Source organism: Neomonachus schauinslandi, chromosome 16, assembly GCF_002201575.2.
Source record: "Neomonachus schauinslandi chromosome 16, ASM220157v2, whole genome shotgun sequence".
Classification (NCBI taxonomy): Eukaryota; Metazoa; Chordata; class Mammalia; order Carnivora; family Phocidae; genus Neomonachus; species Neomonachus schauinslandi.
The window spans coordinates 59088904-59106995 of NC_058418.1; the positions used below are offsets into that span (position 1 = coordinate 59088904).

The window sequence follows — 18092 nt, forward strand, 5'->3', positions numbered from 1 at the left end:
CGGAGGTAGCACACCAACGTTTGCTACCGAAAATGTCCCATCAGCCCGAGTGGAAAGGCAGTTTGCCAAATTACTGGCCGGCATGTCTCCAGGCCATCCGGGTCGGGGCGCCTCAGGGGCTCAGCAGGTGAAGCACTCCGGGTCTTGATTTCAGCTCAGGACGTGATCTCAAGGTCGTGAGATCGAGCCCCATGTTGGGCTCTGTGCTGGGTGTGGAGCCTGACTGGGATTCTCAGTCTTCCTCTCCTGCCCAACTCCCACCCTCGCTCTCCTGCGATCACTCTACCTCTTAAAAACACAGAACACCGACCATCTAGGTCACAAAGACAAATGGGACTGTCCCAGGTTGGAAGAATGGGGGATCATAAGGTGATTCAGCCAGTTACATGCGGTCAACTAGAAAGTGCACGTGGGGGGCGCTGGGATACAGAAACGGCGCAAATTACAACTTTTATGTACCTTTACAGTTATTTCCAGGTAAAAACTTAAAAAGAAAATTTAATACTTCAGACTCTAACTCTAAGTGTAAGGGGTGGGGGCCTGAGGACACGCATACCTCACCCCACCCATCCCACCTGCCCTCCTCCAGGTACCCCCCTCAGCCTCCGGCATGGGGGCTGGAGAGCCCTATCAAGGGCCCCCCTATGGCTCCCCACCCTACCCAAAGCCACTAAAGCAAAGCCGGAGAAAGTTCTCAGGGATCAATGTGTTTACTCACAACAGCATTTTAGGAAAATGGGCAGACATGCCCGCTGCTCTATGATGAGCCACAGCTGGGGAGCTCTGCACCCACCGGGCACCAAGACAGTCAGGATCTTCTCTGAAGCCCCAGCACGTGGGCATCCTGAGAGACCACAGCCAGGGAGTAAGGCGAGGCCGGCGGTGTGGAAGAAAAGCCAGACAGCACGCTGACCCGCCCTCTGGATTCTCACACCAGTCTCGGGCATCCAGGTTGCTCCAACCCAACTGACCACACAGAATACCCAGGGACAAGCAAGTCCAGAAGAATCACACGTAGCAAGTCACGGTAAAGATCTCCAACATTTCTTTCCAAGAGCCACTGGTATGAGGACAGTGTGGGCAGCGGGAGCCTCTGGGAAAGGCTGGTCGGGTGGTCAGCCGTGCACGGAGCCGGGCCCCGCTCAGTACCAACCACGAAGTTCTCACCAGCTCACACCAAGAACGGGGCTTGGACCCAAATGCTCCCCATCTGCTGTCTGCTCCTTCTATTTTGGCAAAAAAAAACAAAAAACCCTGGAAGCTTCAATAAAACAAAGTAAACCTCAGGAAATGAAAAACGGGGAAACTGCTGCGTGTCCCAGGAACTCATCAGGAGGAGCTGCTGCTAGCCGCCCGGCCACGGCTGCCACGGCTTCTCCCTGACGCTGGCCCCACCGGGGGCCCCTCTTGGAGCGCGCAAGCTCCCAGGTTGGACGGTGTGAGCCCACAGACAGGAGGAGAGACCAGTCGGGGGGTGAGGGGGAGGCACCCATTATTTACAGCACAGAAGAGAACAACGCAGACGCAGCACCCCAAGCCGGAGTGTGGACTGCCTGCTCCTCGCTGGGAGGGACCACAGTGCAGACCTGAGTTCCTACAGGACACACAGCACACCCCTCAGGGCCCCAGGCCCTCCAGAGGCAACAGTGGAATGAGGATGGGGGGCCCCTGGGTGGGCGTGCCTGGATGTGGAGCACGGTGCCTGACGCCAGGGATCCCAGGTGGGGCTCAGCCAGCTGGCCTCCAGGAGCCTGGCAGCAGGAAGAAGCCCTGACGCCCACTGGCTGACCACCAGGAGCACATCGGCCGTTACACGGAGTCTGAAGGCCCCCATGGCCCCCATGGCGTCCACTGGTCAGTCCCCGTCAATGTCTCAGAGGGTGGGGGGACGGGGGGGGCCTGCAGAACCCCGAGCTGGTCAGCCCAGAGTCACAGAAATAACCCACAGAAGTCAGAAAGTTGTGCAAACTCACCCACCAAGACACAGAGCCACCGTCTACGATAAGAGGGACAATTCCCAGGCCTGGAGGGAAGGGCCACGCTGCAGGGTGTGCAGAAAGGCAAGAGGCATGGGGAGAGAGATGGAGCCCTCCTCCCTGGCCCTTCCTGCACGTCACGGCCAGGGAAGCAGGGCCCTACAGGAAGGCTCGGCTAGTTTCTCAAAGCGGCCAACCTGCAAATCAACAACACAGCTCCTGTGAGGGAGGGCGGGGGGCAGAGGTGCCTCTGACCTGTGGTGTGCTCAATATGAGATGCCAACCCTGGGGGCCAAGGGCCCTCTATTGGGCCACGGCCCTCTCCTCTCAAGCTCAGCTTTGCAAGGCTGTCCTGGGATAGCACAGGAAAAGCTTGGGGACCAGCCATGTGCTGTCAAGTATCGTTATGTGACTTCCTAAAGCGAACTGTGTACAAGTGTGTGAGCACGCGGCTGACACCCAACACGGACATCGAGCAAGGGCAGGGGAGAGAGGCAGCCAGACGGAACCTGGGCTGGGCCTCGGGTGGGGGCCTCCTCGGGAGGAACAGCACCAAAGCCCAACCGAACGAGCTCTCCTCCCGAGGCCTCGGTGTTCCCTTCTTCCCTTCCCTTCCAATGCGCCTCCTTCCCCCCCAACCAGCCGTCAGAACATGCGGTCACCAGCCCAACATGGGGGCACTGAGCCCACCTCCGAGACAGCTGGTCCTCCTGGCTGCGCACGGAGCTCTCGCCCACGGCAGAGGCGCCCTCGGGCAGCTGGCTGAGCTGGTCCAAGACCTCCAGGCCATTCTCCTCAGCGATCTGCACAATGAGGCTGTCCACCTGCTCCTGCGGTGTGGTCAGCGTGGTGGCCGAGCTCATGGAGTCCTCCATTACCTGGGGGTCATGTTCTGGGCAGGTGGGTGCAGGCCCTGGGACCTCCACTGCGGCCCCGTTTCTGGCCACCTTCTCAACCATGCTTCCTGCTCACTCCCTCGACCCGCACCAGACCTCCCCGCCGCAAGGCACTTTCTCCAGCACTCTCAGTCCCCTGGGTGCTGAGCTGGCCACTGCTCTGGAAGAAGTGCTCACACCCTAGCCTCGGGCCTCCCTCTTATCTGCCAGACCTCCATGTGCTGGTCCAGACCCCGCAAGAGTCAGGTGCTCCAGAAGTGGCCCCCCCAGAGGGAGGCCAGCCACACAAGCCACCCCCTGGACCCACCCCCTGCACGCCAAGACCACAGGCGACATACCGATGTGTGCACATCCAGGTTCTGCACCTGCTGCTCAAACCTGTCCATCACCGCAGAGACCTTCTGCAAGTCCATGGTGCTCAGCGCCCTGTCCAGGGCTTTGGTCACCTGCGCCATGTTCTTGGTCACCTGGCACAGGACAAAGTGAGGAGGCAACAGAACTGAAGCAAGGAGACGTCACCCACGGGAGACGGGCCCTCGGCACTCTCCTCAGGCGCACAGGCCCCCAGGGCCAACAAGACTCCAGCCCTGGCCAAGCCAAGCCATGTTCAGGACCGGCTGGACCCCTTGGGACTACAGGGCTCTTTGCTGGCAGGTCTCCAGGAAATGCTGTCAACTAAACTACAGACACGAGACCCAAGCCATGACCCCTTAAGAAAAACCCGAGGACACCTTGTCTAGTCCTTTGGTGCTGCCCCTATGGTGTGGAGGGAATCCCCACTACACCACCAACGGGGTCCGGCACGGCTCCTCGACTCTGCCGGCCGAAGCTGGCCCACGTGGCGTATGACTCGGCACGAGCACTCACCCCCTTCATGGTCACGGCCGTCTGCACCTTGGAGGCCACTGCGTCCACGCGGGATGCCATGCGGAGCCAGTTCACACCTTCATTCTTCTTGCGGATGGCATTCTCGGCGTACACACGCGCACACTCCACGTTCTTCTGCTGAAGGGCCTGAAATTCCGGGGAAGCACGAGCTGGGAGAATGTGGCTGTTCTACGAACAGCCTGGTCCTGGCTTGTCCTAGGCCAAGATCTGCTAGCACGGGGCAGCCCCTTTGGCCTGTGAGCTTCATGAAAATGCAGAAATGCCAGGCCCCTGGCCTGTTCAGGACCTAGGGTGTCCAGGCAGGGTGCCAGACCAGCCCGCGTTGGGGGATACACAGGAGACCTGGTCCCAGGGACACAGCCGCCTCTCCCACCTGCCGGCCCGTCCCCTCCGGCCGCACACCCTCTTCGGTCTCTTCAGCCGCCCGCACCACAGGAGCTCACAAAAACCACCAAGGCAAATGCCGAGGCCAAAGCAAGCAGGACCATGGAGGAAGATGAAGGAGCTGACTGGGGTCAGTCCTCCAGTTTCCCTTCTGCCCTGGGAGTGCCAGTTTGGGTGAGGGGGGTCACCAAATTCTAACACCCCCAGGAGCCAGCCCACCCAAGCAACAGCTGTCTGGAAGTCCCCACTGAGAGCAGCCAGAGCCTGCCTCCCCCCACCTCCCCTCTGCCCCAGTTCTGAAGCCTGAGGCACGTGCTTTGCAAGGAAGAGGGCAGGAAGGGACGGGGCTGCGGCAGGGACGGCTGGAAGCCCACATCCCACACACTTTGTGAAAAATGCGCGTTCAGAACTTTGGAAGTGAACAAAAGGCATGGACGTTCCATGAAAAAAGCGAAGGCAACACACAGTTCTTTTGCTCTGGACGCCCCTTAGTGGGCAGGGAGGCAGAGGGGGGCCACTGCAGGCCCCGAGCAGGCTCCTGAGAGAACACCCAGGGCCAGAGTCGTGGGGCGCCCCTCACACAAAAAGAAGACACCAGAACAATGCAACAGAAGCCCCAGAAGCAAGGGACGCGGCCCGGGCATGCTGCAGCCTCACCTTCTTCACTTTGGCCTGCTCCGCCTTAGAGTCCTTCTCTGCCTTCTTGGCCAGCTTCTCCAGCTGCTTTGCCGTGAACTGAGCAGAATCGGGACACTCAGGTCAGACACACACAGCCCGTCCTTTGGTACCTCCCCACCCTCCTCAGTACCCCCTGCCCCGACCGCACAGAGAAGGTGCCCAGCCTGCCAGTGTCCTCATGGCCCCGGGCTGCATGGAGGGAGCTCCCTGGGTCTCTGAGGCTCAGGGGACAGGGAGGGCTGTGAGGGTTTCCTAAAATGTCCTAACCCAGAATGCCTAACCCAAACCCTCCCCCAGAGTGGAAAGTTAAAAAGCCAACTCACACAGGAACTCCTGGGCAGCTCAGTCGGTGAAGCATCTGCCTTTGGCCCAGGTCCTGATCTCAGGGTCCTGGGATCGAGCCCCACATCGGGCTCCCTGCTCAATGGGGAGCCTGCTTCTCCCTCTGCCCCTCCCCCCACCCCCTGGCTCATGAGCTCTCTCTCAAGTGAGTAAAATCTTTAAAAAAAAAAAAGCCTACTCACACAATCATTACTACTTACGGATTTTCTTTCTTTCCTTTTTTTAAAGATCTATTTATTCATGAGAGAGAGAGTGCAGAGACGCAAGGGGGAGGGGCAGAGAGAATCTCAAGCAGACTCCCCGCTAAGCGCAGAGCACAACATGGGGCTCGAACTCAGGACCCTGAGTTCATGACCTGAGCCAAAACCAAGACTGAGCCACCCCTACTTACGGATTTTCAACTTTCGGGAAAAACTCGACAGAATCTGTTTCAGGCGACCCCAAGTGGTAATACAGAATTCCCGATGAACATACACCTCAAAGTGTTCTCTTCACAGAACATTGTGTTTGTGAGGGGCTGCTGGGCAGTGCATGCTCCCAGGCCTGGTCGGAGTGGTCCCCATAGCTCCCCCCAAAAGGCCTCATTTAACCAGGAAGCCAGCAGGAGAGAATGCTCAGATAACCCAAGAGAAAGAGTGACCTTCCAGAGGCCCATATAGCTTCCTGGCTGGTGGTGTTCCGGTGTTCCCTCAGCCTGAAACACCCTCCTGACTGGGACTCCCCCACCCTGCCCCTCAGCGCCCCCCCCAACTTGGGACTTTCTGTCACATAGAAAGGGTTTCTTGTCAGCCTACCTCACACTCCTACATTCTCCTTTTTTTTTTTTTAATATATTTGTCAGAGAGAGAGCACGAAGGATGTGAAGGGCAGAGGGAGAAGGAGACTCCCCTCTGAGCAGGGAGCCCGATGCGGGGCTCGATCCCAGGACCCTGGGACCGTGACCTGAGCCGAAAGCAGGTGCTTAATCGACTAAGCCTCCCAGGCACCCCCTCCTACGTTCCTTCAGGGAAAAAATCCAGATTTTCCTGACCCAGGAATCTGGCCCTGAGCACCTTCCACAAGGTGGAAGCTTGCTGAACCAAGTGCCTGGGGCCTCCTGGTATTCCCTGCCCTTCTCCATTGCAAAGCCAGTGTGATGAACTAGTCAGCAGCTTGGGCACATCACCCCCACCCAGTCTTTCAGAACTAACCATGGCTGGTTAACTATGGAGGCATTTAAGGGAAATGCAGCAGAAGCTTGCCCTGGATTAATTATAAGAGGCACGCTGCGCTGCTCAGAACACTCTCCTTCAACATGATTTTAAAGAATTTGAAACCAGTTTTAAATGCCTAGTGGAACATCAAGGGATGCACCTAATACCCAAGCTGTGTTTCTTGAAGATAGCAGGCTCACTCCCTCATGGACAAGCCCATGTGATCTGCTTCTGCGCAGCCCAAGACAAGGAAAGGATTAATATGCCATCAAGCCAACTCAATAACCTCCCCTTTGTCATCAGTCCGAAAGAGCACTGCGCAGAAATCACGCAATTGGTAATCCATCCTTGCGAGTGTGACTGACACCATTTGTCCTCATTTGCTAATCACCAAGACAGGGTTGGGGTGAAAGGTCCTTCAGTACATACCTTCAACTGGAACAGCGTATCTGCAAAGAAAGGAGATGGTTTGAGGATTTCAACTGTGACAAGCGGCACTTCTAACAAGCAGATGGGGCCACTAAGACCCTCCTCGACACAGAGAGTTGGAACAGGATGCAGGCATGGATGGGGCCTTCAGGGAGGCCCACCACACACTGGAGGCAGAAGATGGACTCGTGCACCAGTTCTGCTCCCTCATCAGTCAGAGGGCAAATTTGGAGGCTCCAGAACCTCTGATTCCTTACAGGTGGTACCAGGGTGGTACCAGCTGACCTCAAGGATTAGTGTGCAGACAAAACAGATCATGGATGCAGCACGTGGCCCACAGTGAAGCCCCGAGTGGTGGTTTGTACTTACAGCAACTTTACAAAGGCCTTTGGGATTCTTTCCCAATTTAATAAAGCTCAGCACTGGACAATCTGTATTTTACATACTCTTTATCACCAAAAGTAACTGGATAAAAGTAGCAATATGAGGACTCCTGTGCTATCAAAGACCTGACCCACAGAGACCACCCTCCATGGCATCTGGCAAGTCTGAGCCATCAAATCGGGCTCAAGTGCCTACCTGTCCACATGGAGGAACCGAAGAGACTTGAGAGGATTAAGAGCTAACTCTCCGGATAGCCACACTTGCTACTCACTCACCAAAACTCAAGAGCCAGGTAGATCCAGATTCACATTTAAACTATCTCAATTTATTCCATTTTTAATCATGCAGAATGATGTCTGGAAGGGTTTACCACACTAGCCCAGAATTAAGAAACTGAAATCTGTAACCAGGATGAGGGTGCGTTCACAAATGCAAATCAAGACCCCGCAGCTGAGAGCCTTGGGGTTTCAGGCACGCCCTGTGCGAGCCCTGTCAAGGCCAAAGCCGGCTGTGGAATCTGTAAATCGGAGCTGGCTGGACACAGCTGACAGGCAGAGTGCCTCCCGCAGGGAAAACAAGGCGCGGTGTGGCCAGCTCTCCAACTCTCCAGCTTACGGTGTGACTTAAATCACCGTCTCTCCCTGCCTGGGCTTTCTCATCTCTACCTGAGCAGCAGGAAAGACTCTGAAGAGCAAAGAGCTGTTAGGGCAAAACCTAACCCTGGAAAAAAGTGGTAACGGCCCAAAGAAAATCACCAAACTGCGGAGTAAAACCCAACATTTGTGGTGGGGGGGTGTGGTGCTGTTCATCTTCTGAGGTAGCTGGTGCAGAGCTTCCTTCGTGACGATGACGCTGTTGTCCAGCTCCTCACATTTCACAAAGCGGTTTTCAAAACCTCTCGACCACACCAGCCCTTACACCCTCCAGCAAACGCAGGTACCTCACTTTATCACGCATCCTTCCTGTTCTTTGGTGTCCCTGGGCGCGGAGCGGGGCAGAGTGGGTGCCGCAGGCAGTGGAGGCCGAGGCCAGGGGGCTCAAGCTCTAGCTCGGCTTCCCCATCCGCAGAAGGGGGCATCAAGTTCCTACCCCACACGCACAACCGTGCCGGGCACGTAGCAAGTACTTCTTGCCCGAGCTCTTCCTTCTGAGCGGTGTTCTGGGGACAGGGGTGCAACTGTCTCCTTTTCTGGTGCCCTGTGATCTGACCTCCCAGGGCCCCAAAGGTCGATGTCCCTCGCCGGTACAGGAACTGGGGGTGTGGGGGCTGGACGCTGAGTCTGGTGAAGGGGGTGAGGGTCCGGTATCGAGGATAAGGATCGGGGTCCGGGGTCCCGGATCGAGCCCGCGGGTCCCGTCCTCCCCCGGAGGGCGGGGTCTCTTACCGTCCATGGCCGGTCCGGCAGCGGCAGCGCTCGCAGGAACGGACGCACGGGATTCCGGGGCCGCGTCGATCGCCCCTACCAGCTCCGCCGCGCGGGAACTTCCGGGGTCACCTCCCAGTTCCGGCGAGCGGCAGCTCTCGCGAGAGCACGGCGCTAGTCGCGTGGGCGGGGCGTTGCCGTGGCGACCCGCGCCGCTCGGCCACGGGACCCTCTGTGAGTCACTCGGGCTGTGCGCCCGCGGAGGTGCCGAGGGCCGGGCTGCGCCGGCGGGGGCGGTGGGTTCGCCTATGGGACTTTCCAAAAGCAAACACAAATCTAGGAAAGGTAAAGGAGCGCCGGCCTGCCGTCTCCTCGGCCGCGTGCCCGCGGTTCGCGCGGGGTTGCGGGGGTGCTGGGCGCCCCGCCCGCGCCTGCTCGTCCGCGCTGCGCCGGAGTCCTCCCTGATGACCGTGCCTCGGGGGTCTTTTCACGCATGTTCAGAGAAATGGAAGTGACACTCTGGACCAAAGCTGGCAACTGGAGGGTGGGGACCCATGGCTCTAGCTTCAAGAAAATAACAAGACTAATTCACTGTCTATGGATTTCAGGTGAGGAGAAAAAGAAGGGGCGCGGCTCTTCCACTGCAAAGACTAAGGAAAGGTCGATGGACAGGCGTTCTCAAGAGACCGAGAGGCCTCCAGACACCAAGGCTGCAGAGAGCTGCCAAGGGAAGAAAGGGGCAGCCAAGCGACAGTGGCCTTCTTCATCTGAAGTCGAAGGTAGGACATGCCCAGGACCGGATGGAACCCGAGGGCAGGAGTTTGGGGGTGGGATACTAACGGCAGGGGCTCTAGGATCTTTATCTAGGAGGTAAACATCCAGGATTGTAGGTGGAAAATGTATCACAAAATATGATAGGCGCCCAGCGGATAGTCGAGGGGCTGCGCGGTGTACACAGCGCACTCGCCGATCCTTCAACGTTCCGCAGACCGGAACAGCACCGTGGAAGGCTACTTCAGTCTGGAATAGAGTCGTGTAAGAAGGGATGTGGGAGCCCCTGCCTGGGCACGGGGATCAAAGGGACTAGAATGTTGGTGGGACAAAGGGGTTGAACAGTTTGGCAAATTTATTCACTTTGTTTACAGCCCAGGGTGACTAGACCTTTGCATGTAGGTGGGGGCGGGGGGGGGGGGGGGGGGGGCGGGGGGGGGGGATGAGGCCACAGAAGCTGCGGAATAGGAAGCCTTTCATCTGTTTTGTCATGTGCGTTGTGGAAATGGAACTGTTAAAATAGTTAAAACAAGGGAGGTGTGATGGGGTTTGTGCCTTGGAAAACCGTTTCTTTAGAGTAGAGGCTGTTGGGGACAGTGAGGGGACCTGTCCTAGGCCCAAGACTGCAACTGAGTAGGAGCTAATGAAGCACGGGCAGTGGGAATTCCAAAAGGGTCCAGGATGTAGAACCAGCAGAACCTGCTGTTGGATGAGATGTGGGAGGTCCAGGGCCATCAGTTTCACTGACCATGAGAATGGATGGTCAGTGGATCAGCCGATGTCAGGAGGAATGCTGGCCTGGCAGGGAGACAGGAGCTGGGCGCAGGCTCAGATTGAGGCACCTGTGAGGTCATCAAGGGCGGGAAGCTGTTTGAAATGAGGGTGTTGGGCTTGGGAGCAAGGCCTGGACTTCAGATCCTGATGTACACATCCTTGCTTAAGAGTGGAAGACTGCAGGAAGGGCCAGAGTCCTGGGGAGGAGGTTTGGAGAATGCTACCAGTCCGTCAGGAGCCTTCTGGCTGCAAGCCATACAACAACCAACAAGATACGGCTTTACTGCTGAGCGCTTCAATGTCCCCCAAATAAAGGGTCAGAGGAGGGCACTCAGGGTGGCTTGCTCAGCAGCATGCAGTGACATCAAGGACTTTGGGTCTACATTTTGCCACCCTCAGTATCCACGGTCCCCAGACAGCTGGATGGCTCTAGGTGTCACATGCATACGGGACTGCTGTCCTGTCCCTTCCCCTGCTGGACCTCACTTGCCCAACATTGCTAGGATGGGCTCAAATGTGAAAATTCTGGGGCTGGACCTCTATCAGCAAGGGCAGGTGTGGGCGGGGAGGGGGGTGCCTGCTGGAGAGGTACAAACAGTGTCTGTCACACCCTCATTTCATAGAGTAGAGAGAAGTTGGACATAGAGGGGAAAAGTCAGAGAGCAAGAATGAGGATGGACTTTCCAGAAAGACGGTGAAGAGTGTGGTTTCTCCATATAAGGAAACATCTCAGCAATAACACAGAGCAAGCTACTGCCCACATGCTGTACCATGAAGGAGTTCCCAAATCCTGATACTCCCCGAAAGGAGCCAGATGTAAAGACCACATATATTATTGTTCCATTTATATGAGATGTCCGGAAAAGGCGAATTTATATAAAGGGAAGCTTGGACTAAGGGTGGGAACAGAGATTAGCCACAAATGGGCAGAAGAAATCTTCTGAAGGTGATGGAAGTGTTCTTAAAACTGGATCGATGGGTGTCCAACTCTGAAAGTTTCCTAAAAATCATTGAATGGTATGCTTTAAACAGGTAGTACATAAATTAGAATGCAACAAAGCTGTTAAAAAAGAAAGAAGATAATAAAAAAAACTCTCAAAGAAAGAAGATAAAATAGTCGACAGTGTCGTATGTTGCAAAAAGATTGAGTAAACCCAGAAAAGACCATTGAATAAGGCGAGTCGCTGGTCTTGGTGGCCTTGCAGAGAGCACAATCCAACAATCAGAAGTGAAGACAGACACATGGTCTGCCAGGTAGAACATCTAAACTAGGGCAAGAGCATCCTCTCCTACATTTGTGTTTTAAAGCTGAACATTTTCCCTATTAGGTTTGGAAAAGGTAGGATTTTTGGAAGTCAGAGTTTCCTTCAAATAACCTAGTACCATAGAAGCCTTAGAGGAATGCAGAGTCCTGATGAGTCAAAACTTCTGTGCATTACATAATTAATAAAAGTAGGTATTACTGCTGTGGAACGGAAATCAGAAAGCTCTTGCTGGGGTCGGGGAGGGGGAAACTAGCTGACTGGAGGACTCTGTAAGGTGATAAAAGTTCTGCATCTTGTTTGGGTGATTACAAAGGTGCGTACAATTGTGAAAACTCATCCAGCTGAACATGTTAAGAACTGTGCATTTTATCTTGTGTGAATTTTGCTCAAAAAGCTTGGAAGACAAGTCCTTGTCTCTTAGAGCTGCACCCCAAATACTGAAGTATAAATCGATGTGATTGATGGAGATGGTATCTGAGATTTGTTGCAAAGTGAACTAGTATAGTGTGGCTGAGGATATTTTCCAAAGGCAGCCACCACTCCTCCTCTCCCTCTCTTTTTACCGTGTGACCTTGATGCTCCTCCCACCTGGGGGAGTCTGTATCCTCTCTCAAATCTCTGCAAGCTTGACATTTTATTGTAACCAGTAGAATGTGGTGAAAATGGTTTCTGAGGCTGGGCCATGACCGGCAATGCAGTCCTGCCTTGCTCACGGGAACCCAGGCTGGTGCTTGGAACCGAGAGCTGCCACATCATGCTGTCAAGAAGCTCAGCTACTTGGGGAGGCCACGTGGGGGTATTAAAGTCAGCAGTCCTGATTGCTAAGTGCCTTCCAGCCCAAGTGCCAAATTTGTGAGTGGACAAACCTTTAGGTGATTCTAGCCCCTGGCTTTTGAGTCTTCCCAGCTGAGCCACAGGACCCCATGTAGCAGCAGCAGCAGTGACCAGCCCTGTGAATGGCCATCTTGCACGTCCAGCCCAGTGGAGCCTTCCGAGAACTGCAGCTCCAGACAACACTCAACTGTAGCCATCTTGGGACCATAAGTGATAGCTGCCTAGTCAAACCTGTCCTGAATTCCCGACCCTTCAAATTGTGAGAAAATAAAACCATTGTTTTAAGCTAATAAAGTTTGGGATAAGTGGTTATACAGCAGTAGTAACCAGAACAGAGGCTAAGTGCTGGGGCAGAGATAAAGTTTGATTGTGGGTTTTAACTGTGGCAGCTGTGTGATGGGGCATACCATCTTGTCTCACTACTTATGCATATACTTAAAATTTTGCATTCCAAAATCCACATATATACATTATAGAGATTAATACACCAGAAATTTGCAATCAGCCAGTTCCAAAATGCTGGAAATCCTACTGAAAAAGAAGACCCTAATTTTTCTACAAATAAATGACATCAGGATGCACGGGTGGCTCAGTCGGTTAAGCATCTGACTCTTGATTTCAGTTCAGGTCATGATCTTAGGGTTGTGAGATCGAACGCTGCATCGGGCTCTGTGTTGGGTGTGGAGTCTGCTTAAGATTCTCTCTCTTCCTCTGCCCTTCCTCTAAAATCCTCTAAAAATTTTTTTTAAAAATGACATGAAAAAAAGGAGGGTGTCTTAGTCTGCTTGGGCTGCTATAATGAAATACCATCCACTGGGTAGCTTCAACAGACATTTATTTGTCATAGTCCTAGACGCTGAGGAGTCCCACAACCTGGTACCATGATTTGGTTCCTGAGAGGACCCCTTCTTGGCCTGCAAACAGCCATCTAATTGCTGTGTCTTCACATGGCTGAAGAGAGAGGATTGTGGTCTCTTCCTCCTACTGTAAGGCCACTGATCCCATCATGGGGGCTCTACCCTATGACCTCAATTCAACCTGATCACCTCTCAAAGTCCCCACCTCCAAATACCATCGCATTGGGGATGAGGCCTTCAACATATGACTTTTGGGGGGGATACATTCAGTCCATAGCAGAGAGATTGTACAAGATTTGAGGGACCTAGGTACCAAATACAGTATAGGCCTGGGCCAAGTCATTCTTGAGATAACCAAATTGGGTATTAGATAATAATACAGAATCAATGGTAGTTTTCTTAGATGTAACAAGGCTATTGTGATGCTAAAACAATCCTAATTTGATAGAGCGCTATACTGCATTATTTATGGGTAAAATTATGTCTGAGATTTGCTTGAAAATACTCAGAAAACTGATAGAAAAAACAAGGTGACAAAATATTGATTGAAGCTGAGTGATGCATATATGGGTACTCACTATACTATTCTATTTTCATGTGTGTTTGAATATTTCCATAGTTTTTTTTGAAGGTAGAATGTGATTATTTGCAATAAATTTTTGAAAAAGAAGAGAAACTTAAGGAACATTTGTTTCTCAGCTACTAAAAATATACTGAGTGAAAAAAGTCAAGTTCAAAAGGTCACATGCTGCATGACTCCATATATATAATGTCCTCCCAGTGACAAAATTATAGAGATGGGGGAACAGACCCGTGGTTGCCAGGAGTTAGGGATGACAGGGAGTGGGGAGGTTGCAGGGGGAGAAGGGTGTAGCTATTAAGATATAGTGAGGAGGTGGTCTTTGTGGTGATGGAACAGTTCTGTACCATAATCTTAGTGATGTTTACATGGGATTAAATGACATAGAACACACATTGTGCCAAAATCAGTGTCTTGGTGTTGTTATATTGTACTGTAGTTACATAAGATGTTAACCATTGGGACCACTGGGCGAAACTGGGTGACCGTATATGGGACTTCTCTGTACTTTTGCAACTTTCTGTGAATTTGTAACTTCAAAATTAAAAGTTTAAAAATTTATCAAAATTGGGGCACCTGGATGGCTCAGTTGGTAGGCTCAAGTTGTGATCTCAGGGTCCTGAGATGGAGCTCCAAGTCGGGCTCCGCACTCAGCAGGGAGTCTGCCTGAGGATTCTCTCCCACTCCCCCAACCCCCATCCCCTGCTCATGCATTCCCTCTCAAATAAAAATGTGTGACTCTTGATCTCAGGGTTGTGAGTTTGAGCCCCACGTTGGGTGTAGAGATTACTTAATAAAATCTTTTTTAAAATCTATCAAAATTTATAATAATTAAAATAACGTAGGTCCAGTATAATATTGGATCAATGCAGGGCGCCTGGGTGGCTCAGTTGGTTAAGCGACTGCCTTCGGCTCAGGTCATGATCCTGGAGTCCCGGGATCGAGTCCCGCATCGGGCTCCCTGCTTGGCAGGGAGTCTGCTTCTCCCTCTGACCCTCCTCCCTCTCATGCTCTCTGTCTCTCATTCTCTCTCTCTCGCAAATAAATAAATAAAATCTTTAAAAAAAAAATATTGGATCAATGCAGGGTGCGTGGGTGGCTCAGTCGGTTAAGCATCTGATTTTGTCTCAGGTCATGACCCAGTGTCCTGGGATCCTGGGATCGAGCCCAAGTTGGGCTCTGTGCTCGCTCGCTCTCAAATAAATAAAATCTTAAAGAAAATACATCAATGAAATAAAAAATATGGACAAGAATAAACCCTTACTATGAGTACGTGTGTGTTTGTGTGTAATTAGCATGTAATAAAACTAGCACCAAAATGAAGTGGCAAAGGAAGGATTATACAATAAATTATGCTAGGAAAATTGCTTGACATTTTAAGGGAAAGTTCAAGTTGAATTTTAACCTCCTGCCATATGCTCAAATTCCAGATGAGTAAGAGTGAATATAAGAAGTGACTATAGGGGCGCCTGGATGGCTCAGTCGGTGAAGCGTCTGCCTTTGGCTCAGGTCATGATCCCAGGGTCCTAGGACTGAGCCCCATGTTGGGCTCCCTGCTCAACAGGGGGTCTGCTTCTCCCTCTGCCCCTCCCCCACCCCGCTCGTGCTTTCTTGCTCACTCTCAAATAAATACATAAAATCTTAAGAAAAAAGTGACTGCAAAAAGTAAGGTGTACTTTTTTTTTTTTTTGTAAGATTTTATGTATTTATTTGACAGACACAGCGAGAGAGGGAACACAAGCAGGGGGAGTGGGTCATTCATTGGTAGTTAAAACAATCAAAGCTGTGGATGTGGCACTGAAGACAGACAGAGCTATGGAGCCCCGGCATCTCCCACTACCACCTGCCTTGAGCAAATGACCTCTCTGTGCCTCAGTACCTTCCTCTGTAAAACGTAGGTCATAAGAGGACCTACTTCAGGAAGCGTTGTGGGTTGGTGTTCACTGTCGTTATTCTAGGCTCAGAATGATGTCTGAAGGAGAACAAGCAACCATTCCCTGTGCCCCCAGGTAGCCGGGTTCATGAGGTATTTTAAGTGGGGCACAAAGCACACTGAAAAGCAGTAGGACCAGCGTGATAGCATTTTTATAACAATTATGTGACAATGTGATTATTCTAACTCTACTTGCATGCCTATGCGCACAGAGAGAGAAAGAGCCCTCTCTGTAGTGCTTGAAGAGAGGCCTAAAAGGCAGTGCCTCCAACCTGAAGGCCCGGGGGGTGCAGGCTGCGAGACGCAGCAGGGGAGGCATGAAGGCACTTCTGCGTATGTATTTTGTAACATTTGGCAAACTTGGCATTTTACAAGTCCTATGCAATCCTTGTAAGCTTAAGAAAATGTTGCGGCCCGTATTAGAAATGTTAATTCTTGAGGTGCCTGGGTGGCTCAGTCAGTTGAGCGTCTGACTCTTGGTTTCGGCTCAGGTCGTGATCTCAGGGTCGTGAGACTGAGCCCCATGTCAGGCTCCACACTCAGTGAGGAGTCTGGTTGAGGAGTCTCTCTCTCTCTCTCTCCCCCTCCCTCTGCTCACACTCACTCTCTAAAATAAATAAATAAATCTTTTTTTAAAAAAGAAGAAATGTTAATTCTTCCGCATTCTGATTGATAAGGTTCTGTACAGAGAGGGTTTTTTTTGGGGGGAGGCGGTTTACCAGATTTAGAATCCTTTAAAAACTATGTATCTGAACCTTCACCTCTGGGGCAGACCCTGCCTCCTCTTTTCTCTCTCCATTCCCTTTCCTTCTACGTCTGTCACACAAGCTGGCCAGCAGCTCAGTCTCTCCACAGTGGATGGCAGAAGTGTGTCTCCCCCTTTCTTCCCTGAAAGAGGGTGCCTAGCATTCACCACCCTCATGCCTGAGTTGTCAGTCGGTTAAAGCTCCGGAACACTCATTTACTGTTTGGACTGCTTTCAACCTTGCCCATTTCTTTTCCTGAACTACACATCTAATTCTTTTGCTTTGGCCCTAACACATGCATTGTCTGCCTTACAGAAGAGCTTTTCCACAGACATGTTAAATACCTGGATGTTTTCTTCCTTCTAGAAAAACCTGATGTAAAGGTAAAGGCGAGCAAGAAGAAAGTTGCCATTCCACAGATCATCATCACTAGAGCCTCAAAAGAGACTCTAGCCAGCTACAGTTCCATCGGAAGCGAAGAGCAGAGAACCATTAAGGAGCAGGTGGAATGGGGCCCCTACTCCCGACACAGAAACCCCAGTACAGTAGACGCCTATGATTTACGAGAATAAACAAGCACCCCGAGTAGCTGGCATTATTCACTGTGCTCTGAGTCTCAGCGATGATGGCAGAAGGGCCATCCTGCCCTGTGGGAAGCTGCAGTTGCCCCTTCAGTAAATGAGGTTCCCCCAGTGGCCACCTTGGTCTTCTCTTCCCCAGAGCTGCTGGCAGCTTGGCAGAGGGCAACAGTGACTCTGGCTCAGAGACTGAACTTCGTGGTAGTAAGTGAATTAGTATACCTCTGTTGTAACTAGCTATGCAGGGCGATGAACCAGTGGCAGGTGGCATCTCTCTTTCTTGGTGGGCAGTTAAAGTCCTTCCTGTCCACTTCTGAAGGAGTGTGGTGTAAGTACTCGGCAATTATAGCAAATGAGATGTCCCCCACACTTGGAAGAAGGCTGGACTCTGAGGACTCACTTTCAACGCATCAAATCCCAGAACAGTAAAGTACCCAGTCACCCTGGGGGGGGCCCAAGGGCTCCTACCCTGACTGCAACTTGACACAGAGTATTAAAGGATCCAGAAGAAGAATGTGGACTTGGGGCAGGGGCCAGACATGGCACTGAGACCTTTGGCAGTAGCCTTGTCAGAGCTGCTGTGGGAGGAGGGGAGTTGAGCTGACAACTTCCTATCTTCCTGGCTTTCAGGGGACCCCTGCTGGCGTTCCACCCTCCCCAGCAGCTCATGGGTGAGGCTCCACTCTCCTCCAGAGTGGCTGGAGAGAACGCCCTGCTCTGTCTGGTCTGAGACTTTTAGTTTGCTAACAGTATGTGTCGATTTCCTTGCTTCCTAAAAGGTCAGCAGGCTTTACACTTGGTCTTTATGTCTCTATCTATTGAGAAGAATCATATATTTTTTTTAAAGATTTATTTATTCACTTGAGAGAATGAGAGAGAGAGAGCACATGAGAGGGGGGAGGGTCAGAGGCAGAAGCAGACCCCCCGCCGAGCAGGGAGCCCGATGCGGGACTCGATCCCGGGACTCCAGGATCATGACCTGAGCCGAAGGCAGTCGCTTAACCAACTGAGCCACCCAGGTGCCCCATGATTTTATTTATTTAAGAGAGAGAGAGCATGAGAAGGGGGAGGGTCAGAGGGAGAAGCAGACTCCCTATAGAGCAGGGAGCCCGATGCGGGACTCGATCCCGGGACTCCGGGATCATGACCTGAGCCGAAGGCAGTCGCCCAACCGACTGAGCCACCCAGGTGTCCCCAGATAAATAAGATCTTAGAAAAAA

At 52.4% G+C, this 18092-nt stretch overlaps 2 protein-coding genes across 3 annotated transcripts; one reads left to right on the forward strand and one right to left on the reverse strand.

Annotated features, from left to right (window-relative positions):
* Nucleotides 1–589: 589 nt before the first annotated feature.
* CHMP1A (charged multivesicular body protein 1A) lies at nucleotides 590–8643 on the reverse strand. 2 transcript variants are annotated; one of them, XR_002481019.1, is made up of 8 exons: nucleotides 8556–8643; nucleotides 6787–6806; nucleotides 4802–4879; nucleotides 3740–3886; nucleotides 3211–3339; nucleotides 2667–2854; nucleotides 1974–2173; nucleotides 590–1226 (listed from the first exon to the last, which is right to left on the reverse strand). XR_002481019.1 is itself a non-coding variant. In XM_021702296.1 (7 exons), exons 1-7 carry the CDS (start codon nucleotides 8560–8562, stop codon nucleotides 2152–2154), a joined length of 591 nt encoding a protein of 196 aa, XP_021557971.1. In that variant the 5' UTR covers nucleotides 8563–8643; the 3' UTR covers nucleotides 591–2151. The 2 variants fall into 2 exon arrangements, 1 of the variants encoding a protein (XP_021557971.1); XM_021702296.1 differs by having other exon boundaries at nucleotides 591–2173.
* A 199-nt stretch (nucleotides 8644–8842) lies between these two features.
* SPATA33 (spermatogenesis associated 33) lies at nucleotides 8843–16866 on the forward strand. Its single transcript, XM_021702291.1, has 3 exons — nucleotides 8843–8879; nucleotides 9143–9313; nucleotides 16661–16866. The coding sequence occupies exons 1-3, from the start codon at nucleotides 8843–8845 to the stop codon at nucleotides 16864–16866; spliced, it is 414 nt and encodes a 137-aa protein (XP_021557966.1).
* The last annotated feature ends 1226 nt before the right edge of the window (nucleotides 16867–18092 follow it).